Raw genomic sequence first — 20,987 nt, 5'->3', positions numbered from 1 at the left:
TGCAAATATTTATTGTATTTTAATAAGTTAATATATATATACTTACATGTAAAGTAACATACTACCACATACCATCATTTTTCTTTACAATATTTGCTTTTTACTTAAATAAAGATTTCAGATCATATGTATATATTTTGTTTTCAAATGTTAATGCATATATAAATAATTAATACTTTATAATTTATATAAAAATAGTTTTATTTTAACAAAATCAAGTTATCTAATAAGTTTACAATGTTATTAAGGTTTGTAATTAAATTGCATATACCAATTATTGTAAATCAACTTTATTTGTTTATAACACAAATTTTGTGTACTGCTTCTATTATTAAAGAATAATAGAACTAGTCAGTTTAGCTGCCACTGCACAAGAAGGAACAATTTATGCAACTACTCGCATAAATATAATAGATACAATATGTATGATTATCATAAAGTACATCTTTATATATCTTATTAATTACTTCGTCCAAATGAGCACATGAAAATGTTATATCATACCTTAGCTACTATTTTCTTAAGTTTACGTTGTATTGTCTATATTTACAATAGTATAGTAATTGTCATTAAGGCAATTTGAGTTTCAAAGCAGGTACAATAGATGGATGCAGACAGTACTTTGGACAATTGACTTAACAATGTCGTTTAGTTTTGCATGTGTAATTACGATATTTATTGTTATTAATTTGAGAGAATGAGTATATGACTTTTACATACAGTCCAACACTATTATTGAGTTTCAGTTTGAAACTCAGACAACCTGCATTGTTTTGACTATATCATAATACTACTTACACTAGTTTTCTAACATAGTCATTAAATTAGATTGTATTCATTTATTAATTGAAAAATGAAACAATAAAATTTATTACATACAGTACATTAATGAAATCTGTAGTAAGATTATTGGTAAAAGTTTTAATGCATCAAAAATATTTAATGACTTTGTTACAGTAAAATAGCCCTCAAGCAATACCTCATGTTATTTATAATTTGACTTTATCAGAATAGCAGAATATTTATTGAATCGAAAAATTATTGTACTGATGTGATCCTATTTTCAGTTGCAAGCTTAATTGCTGCTTATTGCACATTAATTAGATTTTGTTATTTTATTTTAATAATCACTATTTGGTGTACTTTATGAAAATTGCCACAGGCACTTATGTTTTAAAATTTATTTAGTAATTGTCATTCCATTACATATTTTCTAAATTACTTTCAAAAGTATGTTTTTCTAATGCAATATTTATTTTTATTTTATTGTATTTATATACAATAACTCTTTGTAAACTACCAAATAATATATGAGTTTATTGATTTTTAAAATTGATTTCTACATTATGGTGAATTTCATCTATACGTACAAGTGAATGCAATTATCAATAACTGATTTTGCATTCATCGTAGGAATGATTGATTTGAGTCTAACTGAATATTTTTTATTAATAATATGAAATAAATGCAACACATAATTGATAATAAATTCATAATTGATTAGTTGAGAATTCTACATGTACTAAAAGGAACTATAAAAAAAATGTAAAACATAATGGAATGAATTTTAAGTAATGATTTTTTCTCTTTCAAACGCGAGCATGAGGTGCATGTATTTACAAATAATACTATATAACATGTTTATACACATGTTTGTGTAAATTTTCGATTCTGTTGAAAATATCAGCAATCTATATTTTATATTTTTCTTAGAAAAAATAGTTATTGATTTATGTTCATTTTCTATAGCATATAATAAATCATATCATAGATAATGATAGAAAACAATTTCATTAAATTAATTCAGTTGTTGAATTTTGTAATAGTTTTCAAAAATAGTAATTTAAATTTTAATAAAGATTTAGAATGTGATTTTTATAAATTTTTCTCAGTAACTGTCTAGTATCTTAATAATATTAATGTAATATTTCATTGATAAATAATGCATAAAATTAATGTACATATATATCTAACATATACCTTAAATTGATAAATATCTACAATATTTAACACAGGATGAGAGCATACGCTACAAAAATGCACTGGTTGTTAGGTACTTATATCAATCGTAAATGAGATATAAAAATCCTGTTAATCTACACACTACTTTCTATTTTTAAGTTTGCAACTACTGGTTGAGATGCAATTGTAATCTCACTGACTTCATCTGTTTCTGATTGACTTGATGTATCAGAAACATCATCTATTTCTTTCCTCTAAATAAAAATAGAAATAAAAGTAAAAATATATTGTGTATTATACTGTATATAATACATACATTTTCAATATTACATTAATAATAAGAATTATTTTGACTCACCTTATGAGAATAGTGAATATTACGAAATACTCTTTGCATATCGGGATTACTTTCTAACGTGGAGGATTGACTGGACGGAGGATGTGAATATTCGGAAGTATTTTCCTCATCAGAAGCTAACACTCTCTCTATGCGTTCAGGTGCATGTTTAAATCTTCTTAATCTACATCCAGGACCAATTGGTCGCCTTGCAATACTTTAAAATAAATTCATTAAATTAAAATATGAATAAGATTAATTTCATATTTTTACATTATTCTAGAAAAAATACCTTCTTCTTTTTAAAGAATAATTATACGTATAACTGGGATCTTCGCCTTCTTCATCTGACCAACTTTCTTCACATGCATCATCTTCACGATCGCATAAAGTATCCATACTTTCAGAACAAGGTCGAGTTTTAATTTCTGATTGTTCGTGAGGTGTATTAGTATTGTTAACAATAATTCCACAAAAATGTCCGGACAGGTTTATAGGTTCTTCTTTGCCTCTGAAATGAGCAATTATTTATTACTTTTAATTATTGTTAAAGTCCATATATTGATATATGTATATTTATATTAAATATGTTTTACCTGTGTTGTATCACATCATCGCAATTTCCATTATCTATAGGAGAAATAAGACGATTAGCATTAATAATTTCGCTAACTTTTCGACCAAGTGTTTCGAGATTATCGTCATCACTACAGTCCTTTAAACGTTCATTTCCATTTGCACGATTTTCATTTGAAGGTTCAGGACTGGAACAAGGACTAGATTGCATTCTATAATGAGCTTCGGATAAAACTGAATTTCCGTTTAAACTTTCTGGTGTTTGTTTATTTAATGACTGTTTATTAAGACTATTTACAGAAAGTTTTTCTGTTGATGAGATTGTTGTTGTATGTCCAACAGGATTAAAATCAGTTTCATTGATATCCATTATATCTGTCTGTGTTTGACTATCAACAAAACGTGCACATACTTCTGTACTCTGAAAACAGATATGCATCCAGCATCATATTTTAATTTATTAATTAATAAGTACATATTCTCATGTTAGATACGTACTTTTCTTTCACGATGAGGACTCGATCGTGGGCTAGAATTTACACCACATCCAGATCCTACTCTACGATGCCTATATTTGCGTTGTTTGAAACTATTATTAGGGACTAAAACTGTCTCTGGTTGATTAGATTCATTTAGTTGGGTACACATAGTTGCTTTTATAGGAGTTTGTGGACAGTCTGTTGGGGATGGTGGAGTTGTTGGAGTAGATGATGTCGAAAATTGAGGGTTACGTCTACGATGAAGTCTTTCTTGAGCCTTTATAAGGGGGTGTACAAGTCGCTTCTTACATTGCTTATACCCACTTTGTTGTTCTCGTCTAAGAGAGAAAATAAGATATATTATAATTACTTACTATTAGCTATTCTAATTTTCTAATTTATTACTTACTTAATTACATCTCGTTCACGCTGTTCCAACTGCAACAAAACAGCGCTTAATTCTAAGTACAAATTATTAGTACGTTCGAGTTTACGTTCATAATGTTCTCGAATATCTTGAGCATGTCTTAATTCATCCTCACGTCGTCGAATGAGATCAGCTTCAAATCTTGGACTACTGCAACTATTTGTCTGCATTTGTTTCATATGATCTCTAATTTCTTTTTTCCAAGATTGCTGTAATTATAAAAATTATAAACACCTCTTAATATTTAAATACGTTTCTTTCATTTTTATTTTTAAGTTTTCAATTTACCTGTGTCTTAAAGTAATCATCAGGTTTTGTACATAGCACTTCAACTGCTGCAATTCCGAGGTGAATTTCAATATGTTTAAAGGAAGGTCTATTACGTGGTTTTGCAGCCCAACATTGTTTTACAAGTAGCCTGTAACCTTCTGGGCAGCTTGCAGGGATTGGTAAATGAAGAGAATTATTGCCCACGCCCCAAATGATTGCGGAAGAATCCACGTCTTTGTAAGGTATTTCTCCGCTTAAGAGTTCCCATAATACCACACCATACGACCATATATCTACTTTCTCAGAACAAGGCTCGTTTCTGATGATTTCTGGGGCCATCCAGGCAACTGTACCGGCAAAACTCATTCTTGTACTAATTTCATTCCATTCTCTACTAGTTCCAAAATCGCTAATTTTGACAACTTCTCCTTGTCCTATCAACACACTGAAATTGTAAATAGAATTTAGAAGATAAACACGTAAATATAGTACATAAGTATAGTAAAGACAAACATGTTCTTATTTTATGAGGTAAATAAAAATTTACTGAGCCTAAAAATACATATGAATTTAATTATATTAGATTAAATGTCATACTTTGGGCTTTTAAGATCTCTGTGTATAATTTTATGTGCATGAAGATAGGCCATTCCAGCAGCAATTTGTTTTGACCATGATACTAATCTAGGAGGTGGAACTGGTTCTCCAGCCCTAAGGAGGTCGTATAATGGTCCGTATGGGCAAAATTCCATTATTATACAGTAACATGGTGCTTGTGTGCAAACACCTCTGAGAATATATAAAGATTATTTATATTATTTTTTATAGCATTTATAGTACAGCTAAAAACTTACTTAAATTGAACAATATTCGGATGATTTAACTTCCGTAAGTGCCGTATATCAGTTTCACGCGGCTCTCGCACCTTTTTTACAGCTACAACTTCTTTATTTAATTTTCCACTAAATACTGCCCCCTGTGCTCCAGATCCGAGCCATTGGAGTTCACTGATTGATTCAAACGGTATTTCCCAGTCATCCGCTAAAATTATTTTATTTTATCCTATAAATAATGTTATAAAGACTATATTAAATTTACAAAAAGTAACTACTTACTTTGATGTCCTTTAATTTTTTCATTAACAGCTGCTTTTGAAAGCATAGTCCAAACTGGACGCATGCACCCTAATATACCTTCCACCCAGCTTGATCTTTGTGCATCTAAAGTTCCAGTACCTGGAGTACATTTTGTTGCAGTTTCACTAGAGTTACTATTGCTTTCTGAATTGCTATGATTGTTATTAGGTAATTGAGCATCACGTGGGTCAGGGATAATAGGACCTCCTGCAATTCCACTCAACTGACCTAATTCTTCTTGTATACATAACATGCTAAAATAAATAATCAAAGACATTAAAAGACTTAATTTCTGAATGTGAAAATGTTAAAATATTAATGAAAGAACAAAATTATTTTAATCATTTTGCTATTTTTATTTGATAAATATAATTTTTTACAGTGCAGCAAAAATACTATCATGAAACATGTAGCAAATATGTGTTACGAAATTTTATCAAGCAAGAGTTACAAGAATTTTGCTTTTTACTGGAGTTTCTCATCATGAACTACTGAAAATAATGTAATATATGATATTATGAATTGAAATATTAACTATAGGAAAAATGATAATGAGGAGTAAAAATATTCTTTATTAATGTTTTTGGAAGTTATTAATTTAATCTTGAATAAAGCTTCTAATATAAACTAACTGACTAACTCATAACTTTTTTAAAAGAGTAAATAATTGTTATGAAATTTTTATTCAAAATGTTAATATATAAATTATTTTAAAAATGTACCATTTAAACAAAATTCTTTACTAACTCATTAGTAATAAAATTATTTATACTAATTTAATTATTAATTATTATACTAATTTAATTTATACTAATCAAATTATCTTAATCAAACAATAATCATATTTCTTCGCTTTATAACTATTATTAATGAACTTAAGTCCCTAACATATCTGTGTTGAAAAATTTCACAATTTAGACTCCAAACAAAAGAAAAGTGACGTTATTTCGAAAAACGCAACAAAGAAATTTGGGCATATAAAATTTTCATGTCTTATTGTCATAACAAACGATTCGTTACATACACAATCAATATGGACATGTGTATGTATTAAAATCGTCATGTTAAAACGTCATGAAATCTAACTAATTAAGTGAAATTAATAGGAACATTTAATCACTGAGCATCGATTTCCTTAAATGACTTGTACACTTGTCAAACAAGTAAGCTGTGATCGTAAGTCGTGAGTCAAGTAGTTGTTATAAGCAATATCATACGATAAGTGTAAGTATCTGCAATGTACTTTACTTCTGTGTATTATGTATCTCATGCTATATCATTTAAAAATACTCTTTCGTGTTTATATCGAAGATACTGAAATCGCGTAAGAAAGTCATGTTTTAATAACTGAAAAATGGAAATGATAAAAATGACATGGGTCGTGTGATTAGGAATTATGTTTAGGACATAAATATATCTGATAAATAGAAAAGATTGACAATATGAGTTTCTATAGATGTGTTAGTGTGGGGACAAGATCAAAGCCGTCAACGATGGTGCCGTTATGCCGTTATCGGAAGCGCATTCCGACGACTTGGCCTTCGTCCTCACCTCCTCGTACCGACGTTGTTTGGAACGACCACATCGTCGTTCTGTGTCTTTCGAAGGAAAAATCGTGTAAATACCATCGTACCACGCGTAGCATATGGATATAACACGCTTGACCCATACACTGAGAGAAAGTGTCACAAAACCATGCCACTGATTGAACGTTTTCACGATAAACAAAATATAAATACGATGAAACTATACAGGATGCATACGACCACGAGACATATCGTAAACTAACAAGTTAGCCGGCAGAGGGCCGCATTTACCGTTTGCTTTTATGTGTGTATGTACAGTATGATGCATGACGATGTTACGATTAAGTGGTTGTTCGTAATTGTAGTGCATTACAATTTGACAACCGAAAAGTATATGATCATTCTACATATCATTTATAAGACAAATACATATGTACAATTGAAACATTATCATAATTAATATCACGCAGTAAAGTTATATTTTACGATAATTAAGTTACTCTTAATTTCAAATATAAATTTTAAGGTTTACCTATGACAGATAATTAAGAATGCGCATGCGCAATTGTACGCGCGTAATTTAATGTAACAAAGCGCGTTATTTCAAATTTATTATATGTAATACTCGTTTTATATTTGACACTGTAAAAATACTACATTCTTACCTGTTAGTGAATATGTGCGCTTCCGGATGAGAAGGTGATAAAACTACTTGATTGACACCCGATGACGCTTCTGTTTCCTGAGATTCAAATTTGTACATCTCAGGTTGCGACAATGTCTCTGTCCCGGCAGGGGTACGCATGGTTGCTTATTGTTTTGTATTCCAATTCTGTAACATAATTTATCATTTGATAAATAATACAATTTATGGATGTAAACTTCCTTACTAGTATTATTTTAAGTAAGAGAACATTTTTGACGCTTGTTACATGCAAGTGTATATCGTTAAAAAATGTATTCGTCGCAATGTTACTTTATCAAGAGCGAAGATCAGAGGAAAAAGAGAAAAGACGAATAAGAAATCACCTTTAGCATAACATGGGGAGGCTGGGTTCAATGGAATGCCGATCTAGTAAGAGGCGTGGTATGTGGCCGTCACATACCAAACAATCGTGTTTTTATTTTTTGTGCAAATTCTTTAGGTTAAACCTAATCATACTTGCATTTTTAGCAAAATTAATTTATTTTGTAGCAAAAATAATGCGACAGAAAACAAAAGGATTAATTAAAAATCCAACCGGTTTTGCAAAAAACCTTTATCAGATATTGGTTTAAACACGGAACCCTTTCGCGCTATGAGAAGAAAAAAAAAAGATACAGAGTTTTGTATAGTGAGTCATTCGTAGGTGTGTCTTGGATTAATCCGCAGCACCTGTGCTAGGTAAGGTCTAATATATTAGGAACCACCCCCGAAACTTAGATCTGCTGGGAGAAATGAGGGAGGAAAGAGGGATATTTCGTGCTTCCAAATATATTTATTTGAAATAAATACAAAGAAAGACGTTATTAATGGTTTTTTATGATTATTCAAATAATTTTATTTTCAAGATTGAATGTATGTTCATTTTATTTACAGAATATATTTCTAGAGCTGGAACCTTCACATGATACAATGAAGGGGTTTCTGAAAATTTTGCTAGAGTTAACAGATCGATGTTCCAAAAGAGTGAACATGTTGCACCCCTCGTTTCTTGAACAGACTATTTCCGTGAGTAAAGTTGGGGAAGAATGAATCGTAATGAGTAGGGTGCTCATTGTCTATCCTGATTTGTCGCTTTGTTGACCAGAATGCTATAATTTCAGGGTATGAGTGAACATTACGATATGGATGTTTAATATTATATTATAATATATTCAGTATATCACAAAATAGATTAAAATATGAAATTATGTGTACATGACTAATGTTATAGCGGCAAATTTAATAAGTTAACAGAATATATTACGTCAGCTTCAAACCTTTACATTTTCGTTACATATACACGTGTGCGTGACTTTGTTGCATTGAGAAGAGTTCCATCGTAAGTTTTATAGAACAATCTAAAAATACTTCCAATATCGAGGTCGCGAAACAAAAGAGAAGAGTTTTATAGAAAACTTAAATATGATAAGAAATAGAAATGGTTTATTACGTATAACGTAACGAACAAATTCTGTTAATACGTTGAAAAAAGGATGAAATACATATTAATGCTTCCATCCAATTGCATTCGTTAACATCTTTTTACGAATACACATCCGCATCCTTCAATGGAGGTGGAAGAAATTTCAGTTTTGTTGTTGTCTGAAATGCACGAAATGCAATGTATGCGATAGAAATGATAACGTGGAAAAATATCCATGAAATGTTTTAAGTAGATCATCACTAGAATAAATTAGGATTTTTAAAAAATTTATTGATTACATAAAAAATGAATGAGTGCTATATGATCTAGTACGGAAGGTGTATCAAATAGTCTTAATTCATCGTTTATATATTGCATCATTACTATCAAAAATGAAATTCGATGTGTTTATTATATATACGTATTAAATATTTCATTAGAGCAACGTGTATAGTATTGGTGCACATCCTAGCGTTGAAATCACTCGATAAATTGAGTGATCGCGATGCTGTTTATAGCATCAGTGATCGGTACATATATTGCTTTAATGCGGTTCTAACTAGACGATATTTTGATAATATTTCAAGAAAATGAAATTCACTACTTACTTTTTAAACACAAGTGAAATGAAATTCAGTATAATCTACCTGTTCAAAGGGACGTAGTACAATATAATAAAAGAAATATGTCACAAGAACTTAATAATAACTTTATATACTAATATCTTATATAATGTTGACAATAATGAAAATAAACATATTTGATATTATTGCCTTTACTCGGCTCAAAAACACAAAAAGTACACGTGTGCATTGCATATATAGTGTATATCAAGAAAAGAAGCTTTTTCCGAGATTGTAATATATTCGAAGAATAAATAACAGACAGTTTTTCATTTTATATACCAGTACTCATCATTTTCAACATTTTACTGGTCTTAAAGAAAACCGAACTTATTGATATTTAAGATAAAAATCCTTTTATTTTAATATGCACGGATTAATTCGAAAAACTTGTTTTTACACCGAACATCCTTTCTCATTCATCGCCTTTCTCTAAAAGCGTTCTTTTCTCATTCATACGAAAGTAATGGACGCGTTTACTGAAGAAATAATAAGAGTACGATTCAAAGTGTCGACAACTTGGGCCAAATGACGCTTCAGTGTTTGAGACGAGACGCACGAAACGTGCACCACTACGACGCGACGGACGGAACGAGATTCGTGCTCAGTGCAGAACGATCGGGAACGTGAGCTTTCACTTTCCTCGAGCGGCTTGCACAAGCGAGACACTACCGTGGTCAGGGCGCACGACATTTGGTACGAAAAACTCGTCGAACCATGAAGCGTCGGATATTCAGACAACAACGATACCTAAAAGTTTCCCGTGTTTAAAAACCAGAGAAAAGGAAGAGGAAGAGTATGGAGAAGACGCTTTATTGATTAAGCTCAGGCAACCCCTCTTTTCTTACCTTTATAAAAAAAATATCTGCCGACGATGAACGACGACAGTGGCAATCCCCTACCAAGTATCCATATAGTTGTATCTGGCGCCATACATTTGCGAAGTCTCTGCAACTGCTAAGTCTGACACTATAAGCATGAGAGTCCTCGACTCTTTCAAAAAACGTATCCTCGTGTTGCACGTCACGATAATCATGCAAAAGACATATATACGTGTCTTCACTGTTCAAATGATTACACTAGTACGTACGCTCGGAATTGTAAGCGAGCTCAAAGAGCCGCGGATTTATTCTCGGTTGACGGTCATGAAAACAACCCCACAACACCCCGACGCACGACGCGTCCAGCGGACACTAAACAAAATGGCGCGTACCATCGTCCATGGCTTCGACACCAGAGTGCGCCTGCTTTCTGTGGGAGTGTGTAAAGACGATGGGTTCTGTATCTAGTAGAGGGAGACAAAGTACCGAACAGGTCTGTCTATTCAAACCACGCCTCTTGGTATGCGAGTCGCGCACACGAATACTACTACGTGCTGTGTTCTATGTATCCGTGCGCAGGTTTACAGGGAAGCATGTATACTTTCGAAGAATCCTGTTAATTTGTTGATATCTTAAAATATGTTGATAAGATGATATTTTGATATTCCATTTGTTATAGTAGTTTCAATGATCTTGTTAATAAATGTCGCACAATTAAAAGTATAAGGGTACAGAGCAGATATTGATATATTATTTAGAAATAACCTTACAATTAATAATATACTTTTTGAAGAGGCAACTATGCGGCCCTGTATATGTTAGATGGCGCCACTACTGTACACGCTACTTCCTTCAACCCCACATTATGAAAAATCGCTAACTTAAAGCTTTGGAACATTATCTTCTTGATTTTATGAAAAAAGAAGAATAGATAAATTCCATGTTGATTACATATGCCTCAAGATTTATGTAATTAATTCATTTTCAAAAATCTTGTTTTTTTTTATGGCAATACATACATACTATCGCCAGATTTAAAAGATTAGTAGTGGGGTATACTTAATCTTAAAGGTGCTCAATAGTTAGGATATGCAGTGGGGGCGATGAAGGGGCAGCAAACGAGTTTCTGACAATCGTAGCTGTACCTGTAACGCTTGACTGATGCTAGAGAACGGTGTGGATAGTGCATCTGTCGTTGTTTATATAGTATTCCCCACGCTATAAGTTCTTTTCCTTTTTTCTACCTTTACATAACGCATCTAAAACTAAGACCTTGAAATATCTTAGGCAACTATAACAGATCATTTTATTTAGAAATTTCAAAATGTCCTATATTGATATAATTATAAAAAATACTTAAATTTGATTGCTTCCAATAATATGTAACATCATTTATATATGTAAAATATTTAAATCTTAAAATAATCTGTAAGCGTTAAATAATCAAATATATTAGTTATTAAATTTTCATTTAATATATACTTAAATATCGATAATCATGTTTTAAAAATTATATTACACAATATTCTCAAAGTTTAATTATAATTAAAGTTAATCAAATAAAGTTCAAAGTTTCATTATATTTTAACAGTAATGCTGTACCATATAATACCGTTCTCGATAAATTTATTCTTTCGATTCTCCCTGGATGAACAGAGGAGGGGAAATAGATGACTACGGTTCTTGGAAATATTTTCGTTATTTCTTGGAAATGGTCAGAACTTTTTCGTTCTGCATCATTTGGATTCAGCCGCCCCTTCGCACAAGCGCAGAATATACCTTCCTACTTATTCCTAACTCCCACATTATAAAAGGGATGTATAGTACAAAGATGCTCATTTTCTCATTTACTTTCTCCCACTCTCTCCAAGTTAAATTGAAAACCATTCTCGGTTTGTTAAATACGTCTTGTCTTCTCTATGTTAAATTTCTTTTTATCTTTTTTTACTACATTTCTTGTTTTGTCTTTGTCATCGTTGCATTTTAGACGTAGATATCTATTATACCTACATAATATGCAATATACAACGTCGCAAGTTGGTCGATTTTCTTGTGACGTCATAGTTACCCTTCCATACGTGTTTTTGACTCCTACGTATACAATATTTGAATTCGTCACAAAAAATAGCTTGTTTTTGTGGTACAAATAAAAATTTATGTACACAAAGAATGTTGTAAAAAGTTTATAATTAACTTTTTATTTATTACATTTCAATTATGAAAACTAATTATGATTTATTATTGCTTTGCATGAGGAACCAATTCTTTATAATCTTTTACAACATTTTCAAGCACTGCGAATGCTTGTAAAAAATCATCTTCTTCTAAACCAAATTGTTTATATTGATGTAAAAATGCAGAATGAACATAAGATTTCCAAGCTTTGTTTAAAAGTACATCCAAAGAATAAGAAATTTGGGAATTATTGGTTATCAATGCAAGAAATTTATCATGGTTTAAGAATTTTCGGTTTTGATGCAAATGAGTGAACCAATTGATTGTATTCCAGTCTGCATATAAATGTTTTTCTTTAAATATGTCTGTTACTATAGGATCTTGTTCTGATGCTATTCCACGAGTTATCAAAATGTTTGATATTGAGCAAGCATATGTGTGATGTATGGTGTTGCTTAATGAATTAGATGGTATTTTTAATTCAACATTAGTTAACTGTGAATTGAAGTTTGATATTCTAAGCGTTTGCTTTAAATGATGTATATATGAATTCCAATTATACACAGGTTCATAGTTTGCGAATGTTGCAGGTATATGTGGGCTACTCTTGATTGTTGCTATTTTATATGAAGGGTGACATGCTATCTGTGATAATAATGAATTTATGTTATGGTTTATACAATCTACTGGTTGAAATACAGCTAGTAGCTTTTCTGAAATAACCTTATTCATATCTTGTAAATTTGTAGGTGATTTCTTCAATAAATTGGTACATATATTATATATCTGTTCATTCTCAATTAAAATATTGATATCACTTTCACTGTAAAGTTTTGCTAAAGTTAATAATGTATTATAGTTTTGTGTACATACTTCTCCAAATGAAAATGGTAATATTGTTGTGTTAACAATAGATTTTTTACCATATTCTTTACGCAATAGTTTTGTAATATAACTTCCAATACCAGATCCTGTTCCACCTGCAGAACTTAATAACAAAAGAAATCCATCAAAATGATCTAACTTTTCAATTTCTTGTCTGACACAATTTAATATCACATTGCTTAATTCATATCCTTTTATCATATAACCAAACGCCCAATTATTTGCACAACCTCCTTCAGCTTGACAAATTACATTCTTTGTTGGATATGTCCATGAATTACTTTTATCGTTGTAAATCTTACTTATTACCTTTTGCTCAGTATCAACAAGAACTGCTCTTGCTAAACGTTCATTACTTTTAGATATACCATTAAACCATTTATTAAATGTGTCTTCTGAATATTGATAATTAGCCTTATATGATACACCTGTATTTGCACATTCCAAATCAGATGATACTTCTGAGAATAATTTATGTCCTAGTTGATTTCCACATTGCCCAAATTGTATGGTAAACATTATTAAAATATATCATTTACACAAGTTACAAAAGTAGTTCATTATATTATCAAAACAGGAAAATACATCTTGCTTGTTACATTCGACTAAAGCGTATCTAATACACGAAAATAGATATAAATGTGACTTGATTGAAATGATTTGTATTTAAAGATATAAGATACAAACAGTCATAAAGAAAAGTAAATTAGGTATTAATATTTATACAAAGTATAACATTTTTTTATCAAGAAAATGTGTACTTGTTAAGAAAAAGATTCATTTCGAATGGTTACATAAGTTATTTTGAAGGTTCATTGACAAAAAAACAAATTTAAGTTGGATTATAAGTAGGACTGCTACATGATCAGTCAAAGGTAATATTTGTAAATAGTTTAATAATTCACCGCGAGATTACGCAATCATAACGCGCGATGGAATTATTAAAAATAGCAATAATGGTTTGTAAATTATTGATTGTAATGTCTTTAAAAATATTATATTTTATTTTATTTATTATATTTATTTATTATATTTTATTTATTATTTTTCTCTTATTTGCAAATTTACCTCTCGCACTTTCGCCATCTTCATTCATCTTTTTCATTTATATCATATGCATTCTGTTTACGGACTATAAATATCGTATTATATTTAAGGGTATATATATTATTATATTATATAGAACATTTTTGTACATTAGTACAAGATATATTCGAAAATATCTGTATACGATATAAAAATAAATTACTGAAAATTTTCATTGTATATAAATAAATTAATATCTTCGTAGTTCAAAATATATTACGTGTATATGAGAATAAATAAGCATACAATAAATGTCATTAAATATTATTTAAGCCATATTTTATATAAAGACGCTGTTGAAAAGTATACGACCAATATTATAATTACTAGGTGTAATGTATTATTTCTAAAGACGAACATGTGTCACTAGTGATTCTCTTGAATATTAGTTATTTTTATTAAAGATGAATTCTTTTTTTTATAATATACGGTTATCGCAAATGCTCCAAGAATATGCTATTCAAATCAACTTCACAAAGAAATCAATAATGATTACTCTGCTTGTGTAAAATAATTAAATCTTTTTAACAAAATTATAGAAGATGTTTTTAATGTATTTAACGTGATTAATGTTTTGATATCAACGTAAGGTAAAGTTTAACATTAACGAAAACCAGTAATGTAGATGTCTTTAACGGAAGAAAGATTTACAGTAAAACGTTATGTAACTAAATTTAGTTTGTCTTACGTGTCTTAAACATTTTGTTTTAGTTATTTAATACCTTGAACTAATAATAAGATTATACATATATATATTTAAATTTTACGTATAATGAAAGATTCTTTGAAACATGCAAACATATTGCATATTTCGACAGATAATCTTCAAAACATGAGTGTTTTTTATCAACTGCTATGCTACATATGTATACATGTATAATCGAAGCGTTAACTACTTAGATAACACGAGACCTAAATGTCAAATAAGAAAAAACATAAAAGTTATGTAGGAAATTATTATAACAAATTGCGTGTAATATTATAATATGAACTTGTGTGTTAATTCATAAAAAAATAAACAAGTACAATCTAAAAGTAGGTATGTAATAATCTATACTACTCTGATTTCAAGCATCATTATTATGCAAACAAAATGTGAAATGGGAAAACGCAGTGGGATAAGTTCATTGCTATTATCATATCGTATCTAACTTTACAAAAATAAATATTGCTAGCAACAAGTTGCACGGTTGAACTCTGGATTTCAGTGATTACAATTCGACGAGATGTAAGACTAGAATTTCCAGTTGTACACGACGAAAAAAAAAGACGGAGAGAGGGATTGCAAACAATTTTGCGGTTTGGTCGACAAATCATCGACAGTTCGTCATGACGACAAATCACGGATAGATAATACCGACGCTGGACAATCCTATTTAATCAGCTTGCTTTAGTTTTCATTGATTGAGACCTCGTGTCTTATCGTAAAGAGATTCGTGAAACGGTAAAAGTGCTGCTTAACTGATAATGATGAATTGGGCGTGAACATTTCACCAGCTTCTTTTTAAATCTTCCTTTAGCTTCATTTTAATGTACGCCAGTGACGTATCGAAGATTTCCTTCTCCAACCGTGTGTGCTAACGACTGTCACGTCCTTCGTGAAACTCGTTGAACGTCACAAAGCAGTGACGTAGAGTTGTGAAACGACGTGAGACGAAGCGAAGACGGTGAACGAAGCGATAGGATGTTAATATTAGTCGAATCGTTTACGAATTTCGACGCGTCGGATTACGTCTAATTTTTTTTTATGTGACATACATTTTTACGGGGTGTGAAAACACGAGTTTATCTGTGTCAAAGTTCCAGCTGCGACCTTCGGAGGCGCGTGGTATCACCGGCAATAGTGTCCGACAATACAGAATCATTATAAGATTAACATTTACTTTATGAACGTGTTTTCATAATTATATCAATTTTATATATATATATATATATATATATATGTATCGCATATGTAAATGTACAGTGAGTGGCATGCACAAAGTATTTGGAAACCGTACAATTTTTGAGAGCTCCGTTCATCGATATCTTCCTCTCGAACAGCGTCGATGAAAATTCAACTATAAAGACGCCATGTTAGAAGCTGATAATAATAATTAGAGGCGCGGACAAAGTGACTGTGGTCGATGGAAACGATGATCTGTGCGAGGTAATTCCATTATGATTCACTTGATACATACTTGAAACTAAAATTACTTTAATCATTCTTCGTCATTGTTAACCTTTCTGCATAATTATTATTGTTATTATAAAACTTCTTGTCATTTTCTGTATCTTTCTTATTATAATTTTCCTTGTAAGTGTTTTCCCTTTGACATCTTCCGATTCTTTAGCTTTGTTATGTTTAGTATTTTATGATTGCGTAAATTTTATAGTATACATTGATCTTCGCCCCATTAGTGCGATTAACGCCACTCCAAATACATATTACGATAAGCCATTACTTTCTAGTCATAACTAACTGAAAAATTGAAAAATTAGAATAATAACATAATTTGTTCGTTTTGTTATTAAATTTGTTCAATAAATGGAAAAGAATGGAGCAAATGTAAATATAAATATTTCAAGTTATTCGGTACCTCAAAAATGATTTTGATTATCTAAATTGTAGGCCATTATGATTGATCATAGATTAGTAACTTTCTAAATACGTATTCATTCTACAAGTGAGTAACGATAATATTTACTTATGTCTTGTCTTAGGAATATCTTGTCTTGTCTTATGAATACCTTGTCTTATGAATGTCTTAGGAATAGAAATGTGTTAGGAAAACACAGGATATAATATCCTACAATAGATTTTGTGAAAGATTATCCAGTCATTTACAGCATACATGTACTGTTTGTCAAATGATATTGTCTAATGTTCTGGAATTTACAAGTATAGATCGGTCAGAATGTATGTATATGATTATATGCAACTTAGCGTATTTATTGTTACTGAGATATATTGGTCGAAATATAAGACTGAATAAAATCTCAGTGTAAACGTGAATTATTAAATTCTATTACATACATGTCTTTATCGCTAATCTCTTTTATTATTCTTATTTCATTTTCAAACTCAAATTCTTTATTAATCACATTGTATGAACTTATCATCTATCGGACGTGTTCTCCATTCATGCTATACTACTTGGTTGAAGATTCCTCATTAAGAAAATAGTTTCATTTGTATATTTAAACAACTTACATTCATAGTTACAATAACGCAATTAAAATGTATGATAAGCAATTACATTTTTTCGTCAGCATAAAAATTTTGTAACGTGTTAAACGGACTTTTTCTTTCTGCAGTGTGTTGGTATGGTGACATTGGTGCAACAGCATCGACAAACGGACGAAAATCAATATCTAAAAGATTCAAATCAAATAAGCAACGCCTCCATTGAAAATCGCGATAACGAAAATTGTGGAGGTGAGGTAGTGCATTCTTCTGTTGATACTGTGGTTAGCGTCACCGGAAATGGCAGTCTTGCCAGTTCCTCTACGCAGTGCAGTAACATAGAAGATGACAGTGAGGATGATGAAACGGATATCGATGAAGGAGATTGGGTACCAGAATTACCCGTGCCGGCGGTGTTTAAGCAACATCAAGAAGTGACCACCGTCGATGGGAATGTGGTGCTTCCAAATGCAGATGTTTCGAATTTTGGTGATGTGCGCGTGAAGAATTCGAGTAACGTGCATCTTGGTAACAAAACCTTCTATAAAGGTCCAGTAACAATAAAGCAGTTCGTTTACACGAACCCGACTTCGATACAGGAACCCAATACGGCGAAGAGCGATAATGTTCAAGCATCAAATGCAAATACCTCCAATTTTTCGGCTACCAAAGGAGCTTCGACTGCGATCTTATCACAAAATCCTGATCTCCATAACGGTAATTTTTTTTAGTAGTCTGCCCTCGATAAGGTACTGTGCGTGTTTAGGTTTCTGTGGATGTTTTTATGGAAATCTGTAAAAATGATCGTAACAGAAATAGAATCCATTAGGTTTAGCTACATATAAGTTTCATTGGCTAGCTATTGAATCTAAATCTTCTCCATTTTTTACGGTGGATTAATTTTGAATGCACTGAGCCTAAATGCAGACTAGCCACTTTTGTCTCCGCGATATTGTTGCAATCATATGCCTTTCTTTGTTTCCTTAGCTAAGAACAACGGAGACAGACATATGACCGCAGCAATATTGCGCGGATGAAAGTCGCTCGTTTGCATTGTGTCTGATACCGTGATTGTCTTCATTTTCTGGAAACTATTTATAGATAGTTGACTATTTGAAATAGCCTTATTTTAAATATAACTGAATGATACCAAAATAAAAGCTGCTGTCTATTGTATTTTACCTTATACTAAACACCTTTTTAATGTTTTCTCTACAAATGTTGGATTGATTAACTTTTTATGCGTAAATAAAATTTCTTTTATCGTAAATGCGTAGACCTCTTGTCGTTAATGATGCAATTTTATCATTGCACAGTTATTAAGTGGGAATGATACAAACGACAGGAAATAATGATATTTTAAAATCTGTGTTAGGAAATTGATAAAATACGGGGGAATTCCAAGAATTAGCAGAGACAGCTACGAACGATTTCGCAGACTATATTTTTTCTACACAGTATATAGGTCCTTCGATCTAGTTCCATCTCTGTACTTTGGGTTTAAAATCCTATCGTTCCTGTCATTACGCTAACAAAATAATGAATAAACCGAAGTCGTATATTTGTTTTTATGTCAGAATAAAAAGGTATGTGCAACTTATAATAGATACAATCTTAATTGATGTTAATATATATAATATTCAATTTTTAATTCGCACGGTATTTGCATTTTTATATTCTTATTTTATTTAAAAATATGTTTATTCTGACATAGATTGACCGGGAACAGTGAGTGCTATGAAATTAGAACAAAAAACGCTGGTGACAGATGTAAGAAATTTTTAAGAAAGGATTAAAGCATATAAAATAAATATTATAAAAATCATCTGTATATTATTAAAATCATAAATATATTAGTAATAATATTAGTAATGTAATGACTTTTTTCGTCTAATAATACTTTTATTTTATTTTAGTAACAAAATGGTTGTGGACCTGGCGATGCGCAGCGTTTTTGTGTTTACTAGCTTTGCTTCTTATAATTGTCGTTGTCATTGCGAATGTATACCTCACGCGCAATTCTACTACTACAACATCTGTAGTTTTTCCGCAAATTCCAGATTCTGGACTCGGAGGTAATATTCATAACTTTCTTAATCATTATATTTCGTTAATTTTTGTTATATTTGTCGATCAATTTGTAATTTAACGATAATTGAAAATGCCTGAGGAATGAATATATCTGTTGCTTGTAAACGAGTGGTTTATAACTAAATTATTGATTAAATTACAGATAAAGTAAAAAATGTTCGTTTCATTGAACGAAATGAATGGGGTGCTCAGCCACCTACGACAGATTTAACAAAGATGAAACTTCCGGTACCGTACGTGATTATTAGTCATACGGTAACTGAATTTTGTAGGACACAAGCGGAATGTACATTTCACGTTCGATATATACAAACATTTCACATAGAATCTAGACAATGGTCGGATATCGCTTATAACTTTCTTGTTGGTGGCGATGGATACGTATACGTTGGTCGCAGTTGGGATTTTATGGGCGCTCATTCCTTTGGATTCAATAATATTAGCATAGGTATTTCTTTTATCGGAACATTCAACACCGTAATACCACCTAAAAGTCAACTGTACGCTGCGCAACAACTTATCGAATTGGGCATTAAAAATGGTAAAATTGCGCCAGATTATAAATTATTAGGACACCGACAAGTCTCTCGGACTTTAAGTCCAGGAGATGCATTATACAGTGTCATCCAAACTTGGCCCCATTGGTCACCATCGCCATAAAAAATCTTTCTTTTTGTACAATAAGATATATCAGTGATATTTCAAATGTATTCAATTATATATTCTTATTGCCCAAAATACAGATGGACATTTGTATAGATTTCGAACAATTAAATTCTGTTTGTATTTATGTCTTCATGTAGCAATTTAGTACGTACGTTACTTTATTGATAAAATTTGATCTATGACATTTTATATAAATTTATTGTAAATTAATCTGCAGATATTTAAATATATCTCATAAAATGTTAAATAAAGTATGAAACTATAAAGGTGATATAAGGATCTTTTTCGATTAGAATAAGATATTTAAGAAATGTCATATTTTTCACTGTTAATGGTGATATCCGTATAATTTTTTATGCAGATTATTGCAAGTGTATTACAGAAAACAATAAATAAATAGTAATACATACTGTAAGAACAAGGAATTTGCATAAAAAGATACAAAAGAAATAATAGTACTAAATATTAAAATACTAAATTTTTGAAGGGATTTATTCTACAATTCATTACTACATTAAATAAATAATACAAGATAGATTGTACCGCCAAAAACTAAGATAGCAATTAAATTTTAATTCTTCACTGTCAGAGGGCGTTACAATCGTCTTCGGCGTAAATCGTGAAGTCTTATTTACAATTTTGATATGTTTTAA

The 20,987-nt window shown here is 30.8% G+C and overlaps 3 protein-coding genes across 5 annotated transcripts; 1 reads left to right on the top strand and 2 right to left on the bottom strand.

Annotated features, from left to right (window-relative positions):
• Positions 1–274: 274 nt before the first annotated feature.
• LOC126917079 (mitogen-activated protein kinase kinase kinase 12) lies at positions 275–10,654 on the bottom strand. Of its 2 annotated transcripts, XM_050723531.1 has the most exons (12): positions 10,293–10,654; positions 7,379–7,545; positions 5,167–5,441; positions 4,906–5,092; positions 4,649–4,840; positions 4,070–4,496; positions 3,764–3,990; positions 3,374–3,692; positions 2,896–3,296; positions 2,592–2,810; positions 2,321–2,516; positions 275–2,216 (listed from the first exon to the last, which is right to left on the bottom strand). In XM_050723531.1, exons 2-12 carry the CDS (start codon positions 7,516–7,518, stop codon positions 2,097–2,099), a joined length of 2,703 nt encoding a protein of 900 aa, XP_050579488.1. In that variant the 5' UTR covers positions 7,519–7,545; positions 10,293–10,654; the 3' UTR covers positions 275–2,096. The 2 variants fall into 2 exon arrangements, with proteins under 2 accessions (XP_050579488.1, XP_050579496.1); XM_050723539.1 differs by lacking the exons at positions 7,379–7,545; positions 10,293–10,654 and adding an exon at positions 6,739–7,173.
• Positions 10,655–12,435: 1,781 nt separating this feature from the next.
• LOC126917143 (tubulin delta chain-like) lies at positions 12,436–14,210 on the bottom strand. Its single transcript, XM_050723707.1, has one exon. The coding sequence runs from the start codon at positions 13,842–13,844 to the stop codon at positions 12,504–12,506; it is 1,341 nt and encodes a 446-aa protein (XP_050579664.1). The 5' UTR covers positions 13,845–14,210; the 3' UTR covers positions 12,436–12,503.
• Positions 14,211–15,110: 900 nt separating this feature from the next.
• LOC126917166 (peptidoglycan-recognition protein LC-like) lies at positions 15,111–20,610 on the top strand. 2 transcript variants are annotated; one of them, XM_050723761.1, is made up of 6 exons: positions 15,111–15,450; positions 15,620–15,855; positions 15,932–16,560; positions 17,709–18,294; positions 19,494–19,652; positions 19,811–20,610. In XM_050723761.1, exons 4-6 carry the CDS (start codon positions 17,718–17,720, stop codon positions 20,326–20,328), a joined length of 1,254 nt encoding a protein of 417 aa, XP_050579718.1. In that variant the 5' UTR covers positions 15,111–15,450; positions 15,620–15,855; positions 15,932–16,560; positions 17,709–17,717; the 3' UTR covers positions 20,329–20,610. The 2 variants fall into 2 exon arrangements, with proteins under 2 accessions (XP_050579718.1, XP_050579712.1); XM_050723755.1 differs by having other exon boundaries at positions 15,620–16,560.
• Positions 20,611–20,987: the final 377 nt, after the last annotated feature.

Source organism: Bombus affinis, chromosome 1, assembly GCF_024516045.1.
Source record: "Bombus affinis isolate iyBomAffi1 chromosome 1, iyBomAffi1.2, whole genome shotgun sequence".
NCBI lineage: Eukaryota > Metazoa > Arthropoda > Insecta > Hymenoptera > Apidae > Bombus > Bombus affinis.
Note: the sequence above shows the minus strand (reverse complement) of the source record. Positions and strands in the feature narration are given on the sequence as shown.